Source organism: Camelus dromedarius, chromosome 1 (assembly GCF_036321535.1).
Source record: "Camelus dromedarius isolate mCamDro1 chromosome 1, mCamDro1.pat, whole genome shotgun sequence".
Taxonomy (NCBI): domain Eukaryota; kingdom Metazoa; phylum Chordata; class Mammalia; order Artiodactyla; family Camelidae; genus Camelus; species Camelus dromedarius.
The window spans coordinates 93641142-93659814 of record NC_087436.1 but is presented as its reverse complement, the minus strand read 5'-3'; the positions used below and the strand labels follow the sequence as shown (position 1 = coordinate 93659814).

At 42.1% G+C, this 18673-nt stretch overlaps 1 protein-coding gene across 12 annotated transcripts in view; it reads right to left on the bottom strand.

Moving 5' to 3' along the window:
* APBB2 (amyloid beta precursor protein binding family B member 2) overlaps positions 1–18673 on the bottom strand; it is a 333398-nt gene that overhangs the window by 155752 nt on the left and 158973 nt on the right. For all 12 annotated transcript variants that reach the window (XM_064487170.1, XM_064487174.1, XM_064487137.1 and 9 more), the window contains one exon: positions 10386–11198. In XM_064487170.1, the coding sequence (XP_064343240.1) occupies positions 10386–11198 (813 nt within the window). The remainder of the gene's footprint in view (positions 1–10385; positions 11199–18673) is intronic.

Below are 18673 nucleotides of genomic sequence, written 5' to 3'. Positions count from 1 at the left end.
AATGATAATTAACATTTCAAAAAATGCTTTCTGTGGGCCAGGTATTGTGCCAGGGGCTTTAGGTAACAATTTTATTGTTATTTCCAACTTTAGAGATAAGAAATTTGGGGCTCAGAGGTTAAGAAAGTGATGGAACTGGGATGAGTCAGATCTGGCTCTAAAACCCTGAAAGTGGTAAACGCTGTAAGAGAGAGATTTAAAAGACTCTTGAGGAAGGAGCCTGTGAGTCCCTTGAAGGAAAGACTATGCCTCAATCTTGGAATCACCCAGAGAACTAGCTCAGTTCCTTACACACATCAGGAGCTCAGTAGACATTCACCAATTGAAAATATGTGAGCAGACTGCAGTTAACCTATTATCCTTACTAAAAAGTGTCCTAAAAATAAACAGTCTAGATTTTACCAGTCTAATAATCCTTAACTACACTGAACTACACTCCTGAGGTGAAAACGCTTCTCTCTGATATATTATACATAGAGTCCATTCTCTGACTCAGGGCTTTTACTCCACAGCACATGGAAGAAACATAAACAGGAGACAGAAGGACAAGACGTCAATTGGAAGGTGACAGCCACTTGGGAATCCTGTAAGAAGCAAGGCCTATTCTGGGGAAAGAAGGGAAGGGCAAGAGGTCATGAAACGCCGTCCTTGTCCATAGTGAGCAAAGGATGAAAGGAAATGTTGGTGAAAGGTCCCCCAAAGGAGACATGCCTGGAGAAGAAACAGAAAAGAGAAGTGGGAACTGAGGAGTTAGCTCCTTACAGAGATGCATTCTTGAAGATCTTCCATCACCAGTACCTCAGCACCCTCAGCCCTTGAACTTCCTTTGCTCCACCTCCCAAGAGTCCTTTCCCAACAGTTGGGAGTCATCTCCATTCTCTCACTTTCTGACAACGCCACATGGAACTGTAACCACCTTTTCGTCTAGAACATTCTGAGAAGAGTTCCACAGCTCTATTAACACTACCCTACATGTCGATTAGGGACTAAGGCTGTCAAGGGCCAGCCATCCTGAATACCTAACCATCGCATATACATACTACCGTAATGTGTATAGAAAAGAGTCCTGGTAACAAACAAATAACAGACCAAAATCAGCTTCCTAAACAAGCCATTTATACGCTGGAGACCTACTTTTATAATATCCTCAATGCACCAACTCAGCGCAGCTCTAAATGAAGATTTCTTCAAATTACACTGAAGAAGAAAGATAAATCACCTAACAAGGAAGAATCCTTGCAAAGATTAAACTCAATCATATTCAGAGTAAATCTATGGAGGACAAAAAAAAAAAAAAAAAAAGGGAAAGCTCATGTAACAGTATCATCTCCCCTCTTAGACACTCACAACAATGTTTTAGAGTTGGAGTCACCTGATCCTCTTACTTTCTGACCCTTACACATGGAATGCTGACCACATATGATTTTCTAATAGTTAGATGATTCAATTTTCTAGCCAAATCTGTCTGAATAGGAAGCTTTTTTTTTTTTTTAATTGAACTTCAGTCAATTACAACGTGTCTATCTCTGGTGTACAGCACAATGTCCCTGTCATGGATATACATTCCTATATTCATTTTCACATTTTTGTCCTGAATAGGAAGTTTTTATTTCACTATTTTGCACCGAAGGGATCTGAAAGGGAAACACAATATATAAATTATAAGGGTAACTAGTAACTACCTTCACATTTATGAAAGCAAACCGGGTATATTAACGGAGCCAGACCTGAAGCACAAAATTTATGAACCACCCACATCCTAGCTTTTGAAAAGCTAATGTTTTCCCTCCTCTAACCAGATTAACAGATGGAGAACTCTGAGAAGTCATCTAAAGATGTCTTTGGAAATTTCGAGCATGTTTTGCTTAACAGTTCATGTCACACTTTATAAATCTACCAGAAGGCATGGGACTGAGACTAGGATGACTATGATTAGAAGAAGGCTGTAGATGCAGGCGTGCTGCTACCATAGCATTAGAGCTGCACGCAGCTGTCCCAGGCAAGACCAACACTAGCCTAGTTCTTTCCACTATAATAGTTGCGTGTATGTATGATGGCTGAGTCCACTGACAGAGCCTCGATCACAGGCCCAGTGTCTTGAGCTCCAGGAGACAGGACCCATTCGAAGGGCTGCCACTGACTGGGGCCTCTATGGCATTTGAGCCCAGTGTTGTGAGATTTCTGGATTTACAATAGAAACAAGAAACTCATATTTTTATGTAAAAGCTCCCAATTTCTAAGCATTGGGCTAATTCAAAACATCATCTGCTAGACAAACCCTGTCTGCAGGTTTCCTGTGCACTCCCCAGCAGGCCCGTTTGTGATTTCAGAAACTTCCACGGCATCATGCTGCCTTCGCATTGCCCTAAAGATAGGGTCATGTATGTATATGCTTTAATATATTCTACATAGCTCCTCAGAAAATCCTGTACGTTTAGTAAGCAATGTCTCTTCAACAGAGGTAAGAAAGCATGCCTATTACTGATATCCCTGCCTGTCTGTTCTTAAGCTTTAATCCAAAGGCTAACACCATTTCCATATCACCAAGTTCCCTGAACTACCCTGTTCAGAACTGAGCCAAACTGCTCAATGTGAAGCTTTACTATGTCTTTATCATGCTTTCCTGCCCTTTCCACACTTAGCCGCAATCTCAGTTGGGTTTATGGTTTCAGATTCACCAGCATCAGGTCCACAATTAAGTTTCTTCACTGAAGAATCTGGATGAATGCAGCCCCAAACTATCTTGAGGTCCTCTGCAGCCTGTTCTGTTCACTTATCAATTCTGACCATATCAGCAAGTATTAACTTTTCTTCTTGAAAAATTTGAACACAATAATTCCTGCAAATATCCTTTCACAGCTCCTCTGTGTCGCGTATATTAAGGAATTATCTGGGAAGGTATCTGTACTGGGTTGAATACTATTCTCCTAATATTCATATTTACTGAGAACCTCAGGATGTGATCTTATTTGGAAATACGCCCTCTGCAGATATAATCAGTTAGGCTGAGGCCATCCTGGATTAGCGTGGGCCCTAAATCCAATGACTGGTGTCCTTCTAAGGCCATGGGAAGACTCAGGGAGAGATCACAGTGATGCAACTACAAGCCAAGGAATGCCAAGTGTTGCCAGCACCCGCCAGAAGTCTGGAAAGGGCAAGGAAAGAGCTTCAGAAGGGGCATGACCCTGCTGACACCTTGATTTCAAACTTCCAGCCTCCAGAACTGTGAGAGAATAAATTTCTGTTGTTTTAAGCTACCAAATGTACGGTAATTTGTGGCAGCAGCCCTGAGAAACTATTAAAACATCTAAACATCTTCTCTTCTTTGTTTGGAAACTTATGCTGCCCAGGCTGTGGCGGGGGGTGTTACCTGCTTGTACTTCCTGAGGCAAGACATGTGAACGTGAACAAAGAACCTAGGCACACATTTTAGAAGGCAACCACATGCGGTGGGGGCTTCATCCATGGAGACAGGAAACTACATGTGAGTTATCTGAGGTCACAGACCAGTTCTAATTTATTTCTATGTCTCAGGCACCTAGCACCATCCACTGAGTAGACTTTAAAAAAAGTGATTGGTGTGTACATGTATATTTGAGTAAAAAAATGAATGGATGAATTAAAAGAAAGCAATGGTGAACAAATCTACAAACACGTGAATGGTTGTTAACTTCCATGGATAACACGGCTCAGTGAAAATCATGGTAAAGTTACAGATCCATTTCAATTCTCCATAGATTTAGATAAATCCAAGCTTGCTGACTACCTGGATGTTTCTATAGCCTCTTGGCTTTTAAAACCATAAATCTCTCTATGTATTTAACTTAAGAGTCTTTCATGAGGACAATGGGTCAGGGCAGAACACTCATGAAGAAATTTGACCAGAAAATTTCTGAAAGTGGACGTAGTGTTACTGTCTCTAGGACCTCACCGAGTCACAATCTGAGAGGTGACGTGCCCTCACGCAGGACTACTAGAGGACCCCAACCAGTCACTTCCGCTGTCCACACTACTCTCTCCCACGAGCTAAACAACTTGCCAAACTGGGAACTAAAATTTTTATTTTCAAAATACCAGGAAAGTAGACATAAACACGGGGTGGAGGGGGAGTAGAAATCATGAATTACACTTCTTTAGTGAATAATTTAAAAAAAAAAAAAAAGGAAAAGGATTCCTTACTTTGTAACAGCTCTGAGGGGCAATGATCTCCCCAGATCTTCATCTGTTGAAAGTCGATTCAATTTCCAGCACAGATAACTTCAGTGCCTGAACTTCCACATCTCAGTCCATTACAGTCGCTCCCTCCTCTGAGCGCCCTCTGCCCCACAGCAATCCGGGGTCTCATAGCTCCTTCCTGGTTCCATCTTGATCACACGGCCTGTCTTGTGTTCACTACTAGACTGTTAGACTTTTGTTGCCCCTCATTTCGTTGTATTCTTCTTGTTCCCTGAGGTACCTAGTATAATACTGTATAATGAATGGAAGGCAACCAAACTACCTTGATCATTCAATTAAATATATTTTTTGTCCTGAACCTTCAAAAATAATTAATTGAGCAAAATCATTTTCTTCCTTAGGTTCGTGGGGTGAGATAAAAACATCTTTTTATACATCTTACCCCCAAGGTACTAAGTCTAATCTGGAAAGCACGTCACCTACCCTAGAACACAGTGTGTCCGAGCTATTTTGGAAACATCTCACATCTGTCTTCTTGAATTCCTCCTGTCACATCACAGAACTCTCAACTGAGGGGACAAGACAGGGAGGCTAGTGAATCACTAAAGGGTGTTTAAAAGATTAAAATTAATTCAACAGGACAATCCAGCTGAACACTGGGCCTTTCCTATATCCTGGATTTTTTTTTTTAAGAGATGGTAGCTTTTAAAAGTAATTTATGGTTGAAATTACCAAAAACCATTTGACACAAAATGAACATTTAGAAGAAGTTTCTAAAAGTGTTAATAACACAGATTTATCCAAAGCTCTAACACTCTCAAGCTAGCTAAGGCCAGAAATAATTAGTGTTGCTAACTGTGTTGACATAATTAGGTTTGTGCCTTGGCTTTTGCCCTCACCAGCTATCTAGCTTGCAAAAAAGAGTTCCACTTTTGCTTGCCTCAAGACTGGAAACCAATTTAAGACATCAAAGGATTCAACCTCTTGAGTAACACGGGTCAACTCACAATGCAAGGCAAAGCATGAGGGCAAGTGAAACCAAAATGGTCCCTTCCCTTGACCCTGGCTTTTCTGACTCGTAGACCTATAGATTCAAAGACAAGGAATGTTTGTGGTAGACTGAATTACTGGCCCAAATTCTTCATCCCTCCCAAGCTTAGAATATAAATAAGAATCACCCTATCTAGGTGTTCTGAACAATTACTTTACATAAGCTGTGCATACTTTTTCTGCCTCTATAGGTGTACTGCTGGAGCAGACCTCACAGGGCATGCAGGATTGTGGTCCAGCAACCATGTAACATTTGTCCAACCAGCAAACATATAACATTTATGGAGTCTGTTACTATGTGTCACCTGCTCTGTGAAGAACTTCACATCAACACATAATGAAGACTTAGCTTCTGCTTTCATGGAACTCCAAGTCTAAATGAAAACTTTCCAGTTAGGTTACAAACTGCTGAGAGGAATGTGCTAACAGAGACTTGGAAATACTTTCGTGAGGTACAGAAAAAGAACTTTCAATAGTTCAGAGTGTCTAGAAAGGTTTCACAGAGGAGCTAACATTTGAGCTAAAATTCAACTGCTTTAGGGAATGGAAAGATCCTCTAAAATATAATTTTTCATTTTCCAGATTATCAAGATATCTACCACACATATCTAGTTGAGGTGGATGAAGTCTGATGTACTCAGCCACTGGTGACACAAGCCTAGGTCTCAGAACTATGACACGGTGGAAAACCACAGGATGCTGTGTCCGAAGACCTTGGTTCAAGTCCAAGCATGGCCGCCTGACTGCGAGAAAAGTACCACAAACAATATTTGGCACACAGAATCTCACTGTGACTTCCTCAATCACTGGTTAATCAGCATCCCCCTAATATGGGGCCACATCATCAAGTAAGTTACATAATATGTACCCAAAATCAGACATTGGTTAAAACTTAACATCAGATGATTTACTTAATACATCAGGACCATTTGGGGATTTGTAGATGACCTCCATTTTTATTCAATTAATCATTATTTATTTACTAAGTTCACCTGCTTCATTTCAGGAACTGACAACACAAAGATGAAGACAAACCAATCCTTGCCCTCAGGATACAGAAAGTCTTAACTAAAATCAGACTGCAAAATATAGGCAATTTATAATTAAGAGAGAGATAAACTTTCATGTCCCATGGCTGTACTTATAATTAAGATCACAAATAATAGGCACTAATACTGATTAAACCCTTGCTATATGCCAGCCACTGTTCTAAGAGTGCCTCAGAGATGCTCTCACTTAATGTTCACAATAGATGTATGCTAAAACCCTACTAGCACCCCTATCTTACAGGTGAGAGACTATGTGAACTGCCCACATAGAACAGAGCTGAGATTTGAAGGCAGGAAGTTGAGTCCAGAGCCTGTGCTTTTGATGGTAAGTTAATGAAGCATTAGGCCCACTGCCACACCATCCAGATTTGGTTTTCTCTGTGTATATGCTGCCTTTGTGCACTTTAGTACTGAACCTAATTTTGAAATGGCTATTCCACAAGACCCACCCAGTTTCATACTCTGTATCTTCAATTTTATGAAGCCTCAAATGAAACCTAAGTTACCTGTTGGTATAAATTAGGTACTGAAACCTGTACCCAGGTAGCACCAAAATGCGTCTTTCAAAAGTTTTTATGAAGCAAACATAAAACACCAGGTGATTAATGGGGAGACTACACACAATCTGCCCAACCTATGCTCACCTGAGCCATCCTGCTCACCTGGGGCCACCGAGGGAACTGCATTTCTGGCAAAACCTGAACAGACTAAAAGTCCCCACTTCCAACTACCGAAATGATGCCACCCTTTCTTTTAGAATCAAGGTCAAGGCATTCTTTTGAACTTTTCTATATTCCTATGAAACTCAGTAATTTCACTGGTGTTTTTTTTTTTCTCCCTTCTAATAACCTCTTGTTTCTCAAAGGACAGGCGACATAGGCAGAAAAGAGGAGGAACATACTGTACACATGACTGTACAAAAAAAAGTTACTAACATGTTGGAGCAGGCAATTCAGTAAGAAAGGGAAATAGAAAGTGGTCAATCTCTGGGTTAGATGGTGCATTTTATTTTTTAAATAGCATTCTAACTTGGAAAGGATGTCCCTAAGATAGAAATGAGTCTGTTCTATTTTTCTAGGCTCCCCAAAGCACAGTCTAAAATCCAGAGACAACTGTGTCATGATTTAGTCATAAAACATACATCACTGTGGTGAGTATTTGCTTAACACTGTGAGGAAGCAAATATATACACTTCTTATATGTGTACCATGGCACTGCATACTAGTATCTTAGAAAATATTTGCTCTTATGTCTTTCTTTCTTTCAACAGTTAGTATTTGTGTTTATTTTATATATATAAACATGCATATACTATATAAGACTTTATAATAAACACTGATTTCACCATTAGAAGGGAAACATAATGTTTAATTTAAATTGATCTGATCATTGTAAACACTAACAGTATGTTTCACTGGAAAGATGAAATCAAAAGAAAAACCAATGTTGAATACTCAATTATTTTACTTCACTCGTTAATCTGTGTAGTGGTCACTACCTGAAACTCTGAAGTGTGATCATGAAGTAAAGAGGTGTTTTTTCAGTAGGCGTTCTCAACTGGCTCTGAGGAAATTGTGAAAGAATTCCCAAATATTATTAACATTAATATTTTGAGACACTGTATTATGGTCAAATAGGTAGAGATCCCAAAGTGACCATTTTGAAGGTTTGGCTTCTAGCATTTTTAAAAAACCCAACTTCACAGCTTGAGAGAGCTGGGTCATGGCTCACACATTCTTCCAAGTATATCTGATTCAAAACGTCTATTCTTAGTAACCCATTAAGGGCCATCACCATACTGTCATCCTTACTTTAAAATTCAAAGGTCTTCAACACCGACCTTAAGAATCAAACATGAATGTATCCTCTCAACATGTCAGAAAACTCTAATCCAGTCCATACCAGATGCCAAGCACTGGAATGGGCTCTGTAGAGAAACCCAGCGGAAAGTAACACCCAGAAGCTGAGAAAGTGAGTGGTGAGCCGAAGGGACCCTGCAAAGATTCCCTGGAGAGAGTGGCAGTGGATGGAGCGAGAGCACAGGTCGGTTTCACTTGTGGCTCTCCGCTGGCCCCTGCTGACACCAGCACTGAGTAAGTGAATGGGCCATGGACAGAAATACCCTATAACACTCAGCAGCCAGGGAATCATTAACTCAATCATGGTGCTTGCAGAGGGTTGAACAGCATGCCTAATACTTAAAAAGCCCAAGGTAGAAAAATACTATATCCTGATATGGACCACTCTACAAAATACATACTTCAGTGGAAAACGGAAAGCATTCATAAAAACAATGTAATGTGAGTCATTCTTTCTTGCTTTAATTTTAATTGTGGAAAATTTTAAACATACGAAATTAGAGACTGCAGAATAATAAGCCCTAGGTATCCACCTTTAACAAGGACCAGCCTATCCCATACACAGTATTATTTATATTTGTATGTATTATATTATAGTCTGTTAGATATTATGCTACTATATTTCAGCATGTATCTCTAAAAGACAAGCACTCTTTAAAAATATCATTATAAAATTTGGGTAAATTTTAAAATTCATTATGAATGTGAGTATACACCTAAAACAGTTTCTGGGAAAACAAAATACTGGGAAAAAAAAAAAAGTAGTAATCATCACTGGAAAAAAGGGAAGTAGAGTGAGGAGCAGGAGAGACTTTCCTTTATTTAAAACCTTTCAGTAAAACTTAAAATGTAGCTACAAGAGGAAGCACAGGGCCTGGAAGAGCAGCAGGAAGGCGGGCACAGCCTGGAGGGGGTGCAGAAAACAGGAGGTAGACTGGGGTGTGAGTGACACACTCAGGGAGTCCTTAATACAGAGTCAAACACTAGCAGGTGATCGTGTCCATCAGCTACAGGGTATGGATTCTCTAAATGTAAAAAGTAATAGAGAGTTGTGAACTCAATGACATTACCAAACATAATTACGATTCCAATAATGTGCAGGTCCAGACATTTACGAGATGAAAATGGGCTCATTTCAGCCTCCCTTACTGCCACATCGAACTACAGGAGGCTGACGAAATCTATCATTTACAGTACGGCGATTTTAAAGGGCACTTGAAAAACACTTCTTTTCTTCTTCTTGTTTTTTTAAACAAGGTAATGTCTTACTTTCTCCTTCTCTTTTCCGTATCTATAGTCCTTATAATTTCTCTGCCTTATAGGTTTGGAAAATGTCATTTCCTTCCCTGGCGATTCCATCTGTTACACCTGCATCCCATTAACAGCCCTGGGACCCACTCGGCGCAGGGTTAGGTTAAAGAAATCAGCCTTTGTGAGTGCTTACTTACAGTGATTTCAGACACTATACACTTTTCCACATCTTTTAATCTTATAATCAGTATAATGGGAGCCATGAGATGATGAGGTTAATAGTAGCTGAATTTTAGGACCCTGCTCATTTCTGTCACAATTTTCACTCCACTGAAAAATCCAAAGATGTTACAAACATAGACAAAAGTCAAGACTAGTCTTGACTAGAGTAGTTAAAATCCAAAACTTCTGTATATATTTTAAAAGAAACACCATTTTCTCACTTTCAAATACCCCTTGAACAAGGGTAATAAAATGCTCCCCAGTAAAGGTCAAAAGGGAAATGTCTTTAATGAATAGACTTTCAATTTTTAAAACTTTTAACTTTTCATTAGTTTAAACCTAAATAACTTTCTCAGAGAACTTCAAATTAGTGCTCTCTTTCAGGTTACATCCTGCCCCCAGCAACTTTCTTTTATTACTTTGCTTAACAAAATCCAGTATTTCTAGACAGTGTGTAGAAATAGTTCACCTAACCACTGGCAGCATAACTTCTAAATAGATGATGTTTCATTGGACTTAACCCCAGGGACTTCTTTTTCAAAAATGCTTCCCAGAACAAACAACTTATGTATGAATCAAAATGAAACCTTTGAGGAATCTAATGATATTTCCCACACAAATTGCCCAATTTTACCCTAAGAGGCCCATGTTCTTCTCTACCTGCAAATGAAATTTGGGGGGGGGCAGGGAGTGGGCAGTCAGTCTAGAGACTAATTGCATCAATAAGAGAAAACACCAAAAGAAAGCGCCGCCTTAGGTTACACCTCTCCCGGGGTACCTGTTTCGTCTGGTGAACTGGGGGAAGCGCTGTCTTGGGACAGGGTGGTCCAGCTGGATTCCTCATCACTTGGTGCCAGGTTCTGGATCCGGTGTAGTGCGCAATCGGTTTTGGCCCCCGTTTTAGGATGATCCTTCTTGGTCTCCGGGCTGGAAGACACTGTGGCGATCTGGCCGTCCTCAGGGCTGAACTGGGGTTTGCTTGGTTTCTGCAGCAGCAAATCGCCATTCCCAGTGACGGTGGAGGCCTGGCCCTGGCCTGGCGGGGTCTTCTCCTCCGCAATCCCGTGTTGGTTGCCCAAGTTCTGCTCGAGTTCCCTGGTTGAGGTTTCCAGGTCTGCATAGTAATTCAGGAAGCTCTTGGTTCTCCTGGGTTGGGAGGGCAAAATTTCACAGCCCAAGGAGTCGGGCGGTTGGGGCTCCTTCCCTTCTAACTTCTCGGAAGTTACGTTGACCGCGGTGGGGCTGACGTTCTTGTTGGGGTCCTGCTGCCCCTGTTCGGCTGCCTTCCGGAGCTGGTTCTCCCCATTTTTCACCAGCTTGATGTTGGCAGAGCCATTTCCCAGCAGGGGCTGTGCAGCTGGATCCGAGAGGCCCATTGCCGCCTGGATGTTAGTCAGTGCATATTTCTTCCTGCATTTGGGGGGTGTGCTGTTCTTGGTTTCTGTGTGTTTTATTTCAGCGTTCAACAGTTCATTGTGGGAAGAACGGAGATTAAGGGTATTTGGTGGTGTGGCCGGGCTGTTCCGATTCGTGATGTCTGTGGTTCCGCTGCTGGCCATAAACACTGCCAAAGTGTCTACACCTGAGTCAGCTGGAAAAAAAAAAAAGAAAGAAAACTAGTCATTAGATGCCTGCTGTGATTAAACTACTTAGCATACAGAGTGAACATTTTTATACAGAAAATGGAAAGAACTAATGTTTCTGTTGCAGTTCTTGTAAAACTGACCCATTTTCCTCTTTCTTATCACCATTTGCTAACCCATTAAACAGGAGCAAATAAAAGGCTTAACGTGGATACACAAAAGCCAATTTATACAAAAGCTAACAGGTCCAAGGGTCCAAAATTTTACTTGGAATAAAAAAAACTCTCTTTTGAATTCATATAAAAGCATTTTCTTCCAGCAGCTGGTCTTCATTCTCCACAGCCTTGGAAATCATCCCCTTTCTAAACATCCACACCACATTTCTATCCTGTCGTTCCCTCAGGCAACAAAGTAGTTGCTCAAAAGCCCTCTGGGCGACAGCTTCCTTAATTAACCTGAAAGGTCACTGTTCTATGATGCACCAGACATCCAAGGTAATTTTTCTCAACCACATCTAGAAACTGTTCTGATGCCAAGAAAAATCAAACCTCCGTTAGAGTTTGATAATGTCTTTGCGAACATTTCTGACCTGGGCTTGGTGTTTGTACTAAACAGAAACTTGGGAGAAATGGCTTACTTAATTGCTCAGGAACACAGAGGTGTGGGTAAAACTATTACTAATAATGTAGCATTGAGCCCTTGGCTACAGATGTGTTAGAGGCCCCCAAAGCAGTCTGAATATATTCCACTGAATTAAAACACAGACTCAGCTGTTTGCAGTCACCACGTGCCCCTGCAGGACTCCTAGGAAACTATCTGACAGTCGCATTTACCTCATATATCGTTCACACCATCAGTGATCTATCCTATGTGTCTCTTGCGAGGAAGAAAGAAAGGTTTGTCAGACTAGATGGGAATAAAATTCATCAGCAAGAATTCCTGAGGTTTCAGATTTCTCAGTCTATGAAGAATGACTTCTTTCTTGTCTGATCCTGCGCCCTCCAGAGAAACCTCCCTGGGCTCTTTAAACCAGCACTAGATGGACCCAAAGCACAGCTCCTAACATTCCTAAAATTGTATAGTGACAACTTCCTCTTCCTCCACCAGGCAAAACAGGGACCTCCACAGAGGAGGAAGGTAAGAATGGTCTCCTGTCCGGGAGCTTAGAGGTGTCCCCTTCTATCATGAAATACTCAGGATGGGCTATTTTAGGAAAGAGTCACTCACTCATCCTGGAGTCTGTGTGCTTCTGGGAGGCTAGGCAACATCCTAAAATGCCAGGCAATGTCCATACTGACCACAGAATGACCAGGTGCTCCACAGAGATAATTAAGGGCTGTAACCCAAAGTGGTTAGACCTTGGACCCCATTCTTTAGAATTATTATTTATAAGGATTCCTGCCTACCCAGCATCTACCTCAGCACTTGGGCTTCATTAAAAATCTAGTGTGTTTCTCTGTTTTAAATAATACTCTGACGACTAAATTTTTTTAAAAAACTTCATACTGTTTGGCTACTACCACCATTTTACAGAAAACATGCTTCAATGTATAATTCAGCCTCACTCAAGAGCAGCATCTGATGTGAAAAGAGTCTGCCCTGACCCCACGAGATGTTTTCCCTGAGACCTATATCCATAACACAGGCACACAGGAGAGAACTGTATTCAGACTCTTGGATATTTAGAGTGATATCATTATAAGAAAGTTGGCAACCTGCTGGCTTTTTAGAAGGCGTGGCAAAAAATTTCTGTGAGGCTGTTTTATGATGTTAGGTACTATATTCTAGCAATGTTTTAGGGAGAAATTTTTATTTACTTTGTTTATAACCATAACATTTTCAGAAAGAATACCATCAAAATTTCTAGGTGATTTAATATTTAAGTAGCTTTTATATCCTGACTGTGACAGATGAAAACTCTGAATCATGTCTTCAACAGCCTTTTGGATCCCACCACCTTCCTATTCCCTATGTAACTATTCTGCTTCCCAGAAATCATAAAGGGGAGGTTTGGGAGAGTGAAGTTAGAACAACAGGACCACCCATACAAAATAGCTCTGTATATGCTGTTTTACAGATCAAAGCCTGAACACAATCTGAGTGTGTCTTGAGATATTAAATGATGGTCTCATGTATCTGAAGTACACAGTCGTCTCCAGGAGTTCATACATCCACCAGGCAGTTCTTTGGGCTCAAAAAGGCCATGAAGCAGGCAGAGGTTAGCAAATTCCTAGAAAGACGAAGGAAGGCCCTGAAAGCGGGGAGGCAGTGCCCACCAGGATAAGAGCACAGAACTTAGGTCAGAAAGACAAGGCGCAAGTCCTGTCCGTGCTGCTCCCTAGCTGAGTGATGTAGGACACCAGCCCCCGAGTCTCCTTGTCTGAAAAGTGGGATAACAGGAGTACCGCTGTTAGGAGGATTAAAATGAGAAATGCCTGCTAAGAGGTTAGCACAGTGCATAACTATAAATGTGAGCAACCCTCAGCCTTTTGATTCAAGTGACAGAGCAAGAGGCTGTCTGCCTGTGCCCCCAAATTAACCAGCTATTTGCTCTGAGCCACAGAAATGGTCTCGATGCAGAGCCACACGGAGAGTAAGCAGACTAACAAGTGATACAGACACTGGGTCTGGAGAGGTTCAGTTTTGAAAAAAAGGATCCCCACACTTAAGAGGAAGGAGGTATGTGGTTCTTTTTTAAAGGGAAGAAAATCTTATGTCTCTTTAAACCTTCTTATATTTAGCTATTTTCCTTAGAGTCAAAAAAGCCTACATCCAAACTCCTTGATATAACAGACAAGTTACTTAAACTCCTCATTTCTTTACCATGAAATGAGGATAATCATAGTATGCACACTTCACTGAGCTTTGCTGAGGACTAAGAGAGGCAGCTGTCAAGCACTGAACCTAGTGCCTGGCGTATCGCAGGAGCTCAGTACAGGTTAGGGCTTATCATCACCTTACAGCTCCCACCTGCCTCGCACACTGTCTCCAACCGCCACACCTCTAGCCGTCACTGCGCGGAAACCGAGACACACGGCCCCGACAGCTAAGTGCTTTCAGCCTCAGACGTGCAATAAAGTGACAGAAGTCAACCAGGGTGGGGGCGCGCGAGGTGCAAAGGAGTAACTGGTCTTCCCACGTCAGGCTGGAGAGGACCTGGAGGTGAGGGAGGGTGGATTACCATCTGGGGAGTCTGAGCACATCAAGACATGAGAGGAGAGGTGGCGAAGAGAGGTGGGGGAGGGACGGGGCAGAGAGGACAGTAAGACCTGCTCCAAGACTATGGACTTGACCCTGAGGTAGAGAAGACCAAGCACTTCAACAGCAGCATGAAGAATGAACCTGAGGCTGAATGTGTGTGCTGTATCCCTTTATGTGGTGGGGGGAAAGGGCATCTTTCCTCCAACATATTCTCCAAGAAGGAGATGATTCTGATAAAAGGCAATACAGGCAATGTAAATTAGGCAACTAAAGCATCAGTGGTTGTCAGGGAAAGGGCAGAATAAGGTAGGTAGAGGGTGTCTCCCTAATGAGAGAGGAAGGCTGGCTCCATCTTCATGCTCTTCTATCTGCTGTTAGAGCCCGACTCTGCTGTTGACCAAAGGAGAGCAAAGCCCAGGCATGGAGACCAGCTGCAAGACTACTGCAATAGTCCAGTCAAGACAGCAGGGAGAGGAGGAGGTGCGCATGAGAGACTTGGAAAGAAAGCCTTCCTCTTTCACTGCTATAGTACCAGCTCTGGTCATTCATCTCTTGACCAGGGCATAAGATGAGGTCTCCATCAGCCACCTGGACTTAGAGGCAAGGACTGAACAGAGTCAAGTGCACTGAGTGATTACAAGGACAGAGGTGGCTTCTGTTCCAACAGCTTCGGGAGGATGGCAGAGGTGGGCAGAGAGGGACCCTTAAGGAACTTTACTATGAAAAGGACATTGGGAGAGAAGAGCCCCTGGAGGAAGATCTGAGGTTACGGGAAGGAATTTTTGTTTTCTAAAGTGAAAGTCCAAGCCATGTTTTATTTTTTATAGGCTGGAAAAGCAGAGGCCAACAGAGAGGGGGAAAGCAGAGGCCAACAGAGCAGGGGAAACAAAAACACAAAAGAGAGAGAGACCTGATGATATGGAGAGAGGAAGGACCACAGCAGATGTGGAAGAGTCAGCCTTGCCCAAGACGTGAGAAGGGAGGACAGGAAGTAAGGATGGGGACAGGCACATTCGTCACTGTACTGACACAAAACCAAGGAAAAATAAAAGTGGTAGCTTCCACTTTCTCTTTGAAGATAAAGTCTTCCCCAAGGGGAAGAGCAGTCTACAGGAACGTGAGGAGAGGGACAAAATTTAGAAAGAATGACAAAGGAGAAACACAGAGTTAGTGACTTAAAAAAAAAAAATTGAAGCTTGATGGCATAAAAACAGACACATAGATCGATGGAACAGAATAGAGAGCCCAAAAAAAAAGCCCACATATATATGATCAATTAATTTATAACAAAGGAGCCAAGAATATACAACAAGGAAATGACAATCTCTTCAATAAATGGTGTTGGGAAAAGTGGACAGCTACATGCGAAAGAATAAAACTGGACCATTACCTCACACTACACACAAAAATTAACTGAAAATGAATTAAAGACTTGAAGGTAAGACATGAAATCATAAACCTCCGAAAAAAAAAAAACACAAACAAACAAAAAACACAGCAGGTAAGCTTCTTGACACAGGTCTTGGCAATGATATTACGCATTTGACACCAAAAGCAAAAATAAACAAGTGAGAATGCATCAAAAAAAGCTTTTGCTCAGCAAAAGAAACTATCAAGATAATGAAAGGACAACTTTCGCAATGAAAATTTAAAAAAAAAAAAAGGAATGGGCACAGAGTGGGACATGATCCAGGTAGCAGGTGTACGGGTAGGAACAGTGAGGAAGGCACTTCGGGATCGGCCCGGAGAGGGCAGGAGACGGAGCCGGAAGGAGGGTTGGGGGGTTCCTCCTCTGGCTGGGGGAAAGGAAAGGCCACAGGGTCAGAGGTCTCTGAAAGGGAGCGCACAGGTGTGACAGGAACAAGAAATTGTTTTCAACCCTAGCTGCATGCGTACCTTGGGGAGCTTTTAGAAAGTACAGAAGCCTAGGCCCTGCCCCCAAAGACACTTCCAAATTCTGATTCAACTAGTGTTAGATTGGTCCCAGTCAGGGTATTAAAATGTCCTTTGGGTGATTCCAGTGTGTGGCCAAGGCTGAGAAGCATTGCAATAAGGAAGAGAGGAATTTGGAAGAATATGATGATATTTACGTGAAGTGTGATTTCAGAGGCTCTTGGAATACTCTGGTCACGCGTGTCTAACATGTGCACACGTTCTTAGCATCCCTCTCTCCTTCCTGGCAAATTTCTACTTCTCCTTTAAGATTCAGAGTAGATGTCACCTCTTTGGGAAGCCTTCCCTTGACCCTCCACCCCCACCCCAGGCAGACTCCAGGGTTCCCTCCTTCTACACACCCAACCTTCATAACCTCAGTCTACCCTTCCAATCATACCTCCTGTCACTGCACCTGCCCTCCCACCATGGTACCAGCCACTTCATAAATCTATCTTCACTTCTGCATAAACATAACAGCATATCTCACACTGTTGTATTTTTAACCTATTTGAGTTTCCCACTAAGTTGTGACCACCAGCAACCAGCACAGCGGACTAGTACGTGGTAGGCCCTCAATAATGTTCATAGAATAAACTATCGAATAAAGTGAGAAAGATAAGTGTTTCATTAACATCTCAAGAAAGGTTTACCACAAAAGTCTATGTAGAATTTTTGAGTTCCTTATTAAAGATTGAAAGGAAACCACCATTATTGCCTAAATAGTCAACAGCAAATTCATTTTCCCTTTCCTTGAAAAGACTGATGCCCTCAGAAATGGGAAAAGGTGATCAGTGGTCAGTTACCTCAGCTTTCACCCTGTGCACGTAGCATCTGGGCAAGAGTTAAAGTAAAACCCTTCAATACACTGTCTAGACCAATTTATTTTGCTCCTCGGTCTCAGCTCAAGAAAATTCCAGCTCAATTCTGTCATAACTCCCTAAAGAAGAAAAGACTATTTAGAGTCAGCCTCTCTCTTGTTTTTTTCTTTGACCCAGAGTAGATTGGTGTACCCCTCTGCCAAACGTGATTTCTCAGCAGCTATTATCCCATCAGTGCAAAGCTCTCCATGCTTTGGTCTGAAGAAAACTGGAGGCCCAGCAGAGGGGCCATGCACACTGCAGAGGTGCTCCCCCATCCAGTTCTGGACCCTCCTCTGTCCCTTACCTCCTCCTGGTTTGCCGTCTCCATCATTAATAATACGAAGCAGAAGAGAATTCAGTAGCATGGGAAACAGCAACATCACAACTATACAAATGTAACAAATTACGATGAAAAATGAATGCTCTATAAATACAGAAATGAAAGGATACAGAATGAAAGAAACTCTATTGAGACTCTAATCAAAAGTGGGTGCATTTAAGCCAGTTCCATTTTTCTTTGCTTCACATGATTTTATTGTAGTTCTAGATCAAAGACCACTTGGTCTGATCCTCCCTCTAAACTGGGGGGAGAGAGGAAGTTAAGTCCACCTACACGCGGGCTGGATGTTAACTGATTCCCTGCCTAGGAACCTGGGAGTAGTGCTTCATGAGTTTCTTATCCTACTGAATTCTGTCAATTCTACTAGAAAATGTTTCTCCAATAAATTGAGTCCTTCCTTCTCTCCTTCTCCATGCCTGCTTTCAGGCCCTCACCACTTTAAGTCTCCCAAGCATAATGGCTCTCCCAAACTGCAGCCTACCCTGACAGTTTGCCCTGTGCAATTCCAAAAACAAACGGATTGTGTAGTTCTCATTTAAAAACATCTGCTCACTCTCTGTTGTCCAAACTCAGCTCAGTACACAAGGCCCTTCAAATTCTCTGCTCATGCTAGCCTCAGTCTACCCTTCCAATCACACCTCCTGTCACTGCACCTGCCCTCCCACCATGGTACCAGCCACAGTCAGCTTCCCTGAGGATGCCAAGCCTCTTCACAACTCTTTGCCTCTGCACATAGAGTCTGTGTCCTCTGCCCAGGAAGGCCCTCATCTCCTCTACCCTTGCCCTATTTCCTGCCTGAAAACTCCTATAAATCCTTCAAAACCCAGCTCAAGCATCATATCCTCCCTGAGGACTTCTCTGATTCCTGTACACAGTGGTGGCTTCCCATCCTCTGTGCTAGGTATGTACCATGCAGTTCACATCAGGACTTCTGTACTTACTACACTATAATATCAACTGAGGTATCTGTCTCCACTTCTCCACTGCAAGCTCCCTGAGGGAAGTGACTGTTTTCTTCACTTTCTAAGACAGTTTTATTGAAATATAATTCACATACCATAAAGTACACCTTTTAAAAGTACAATTTGGGGGTGTTTAGCATATGCACAGAATTGTGCACCCATCACTACAACCTAATTGCAGAGCA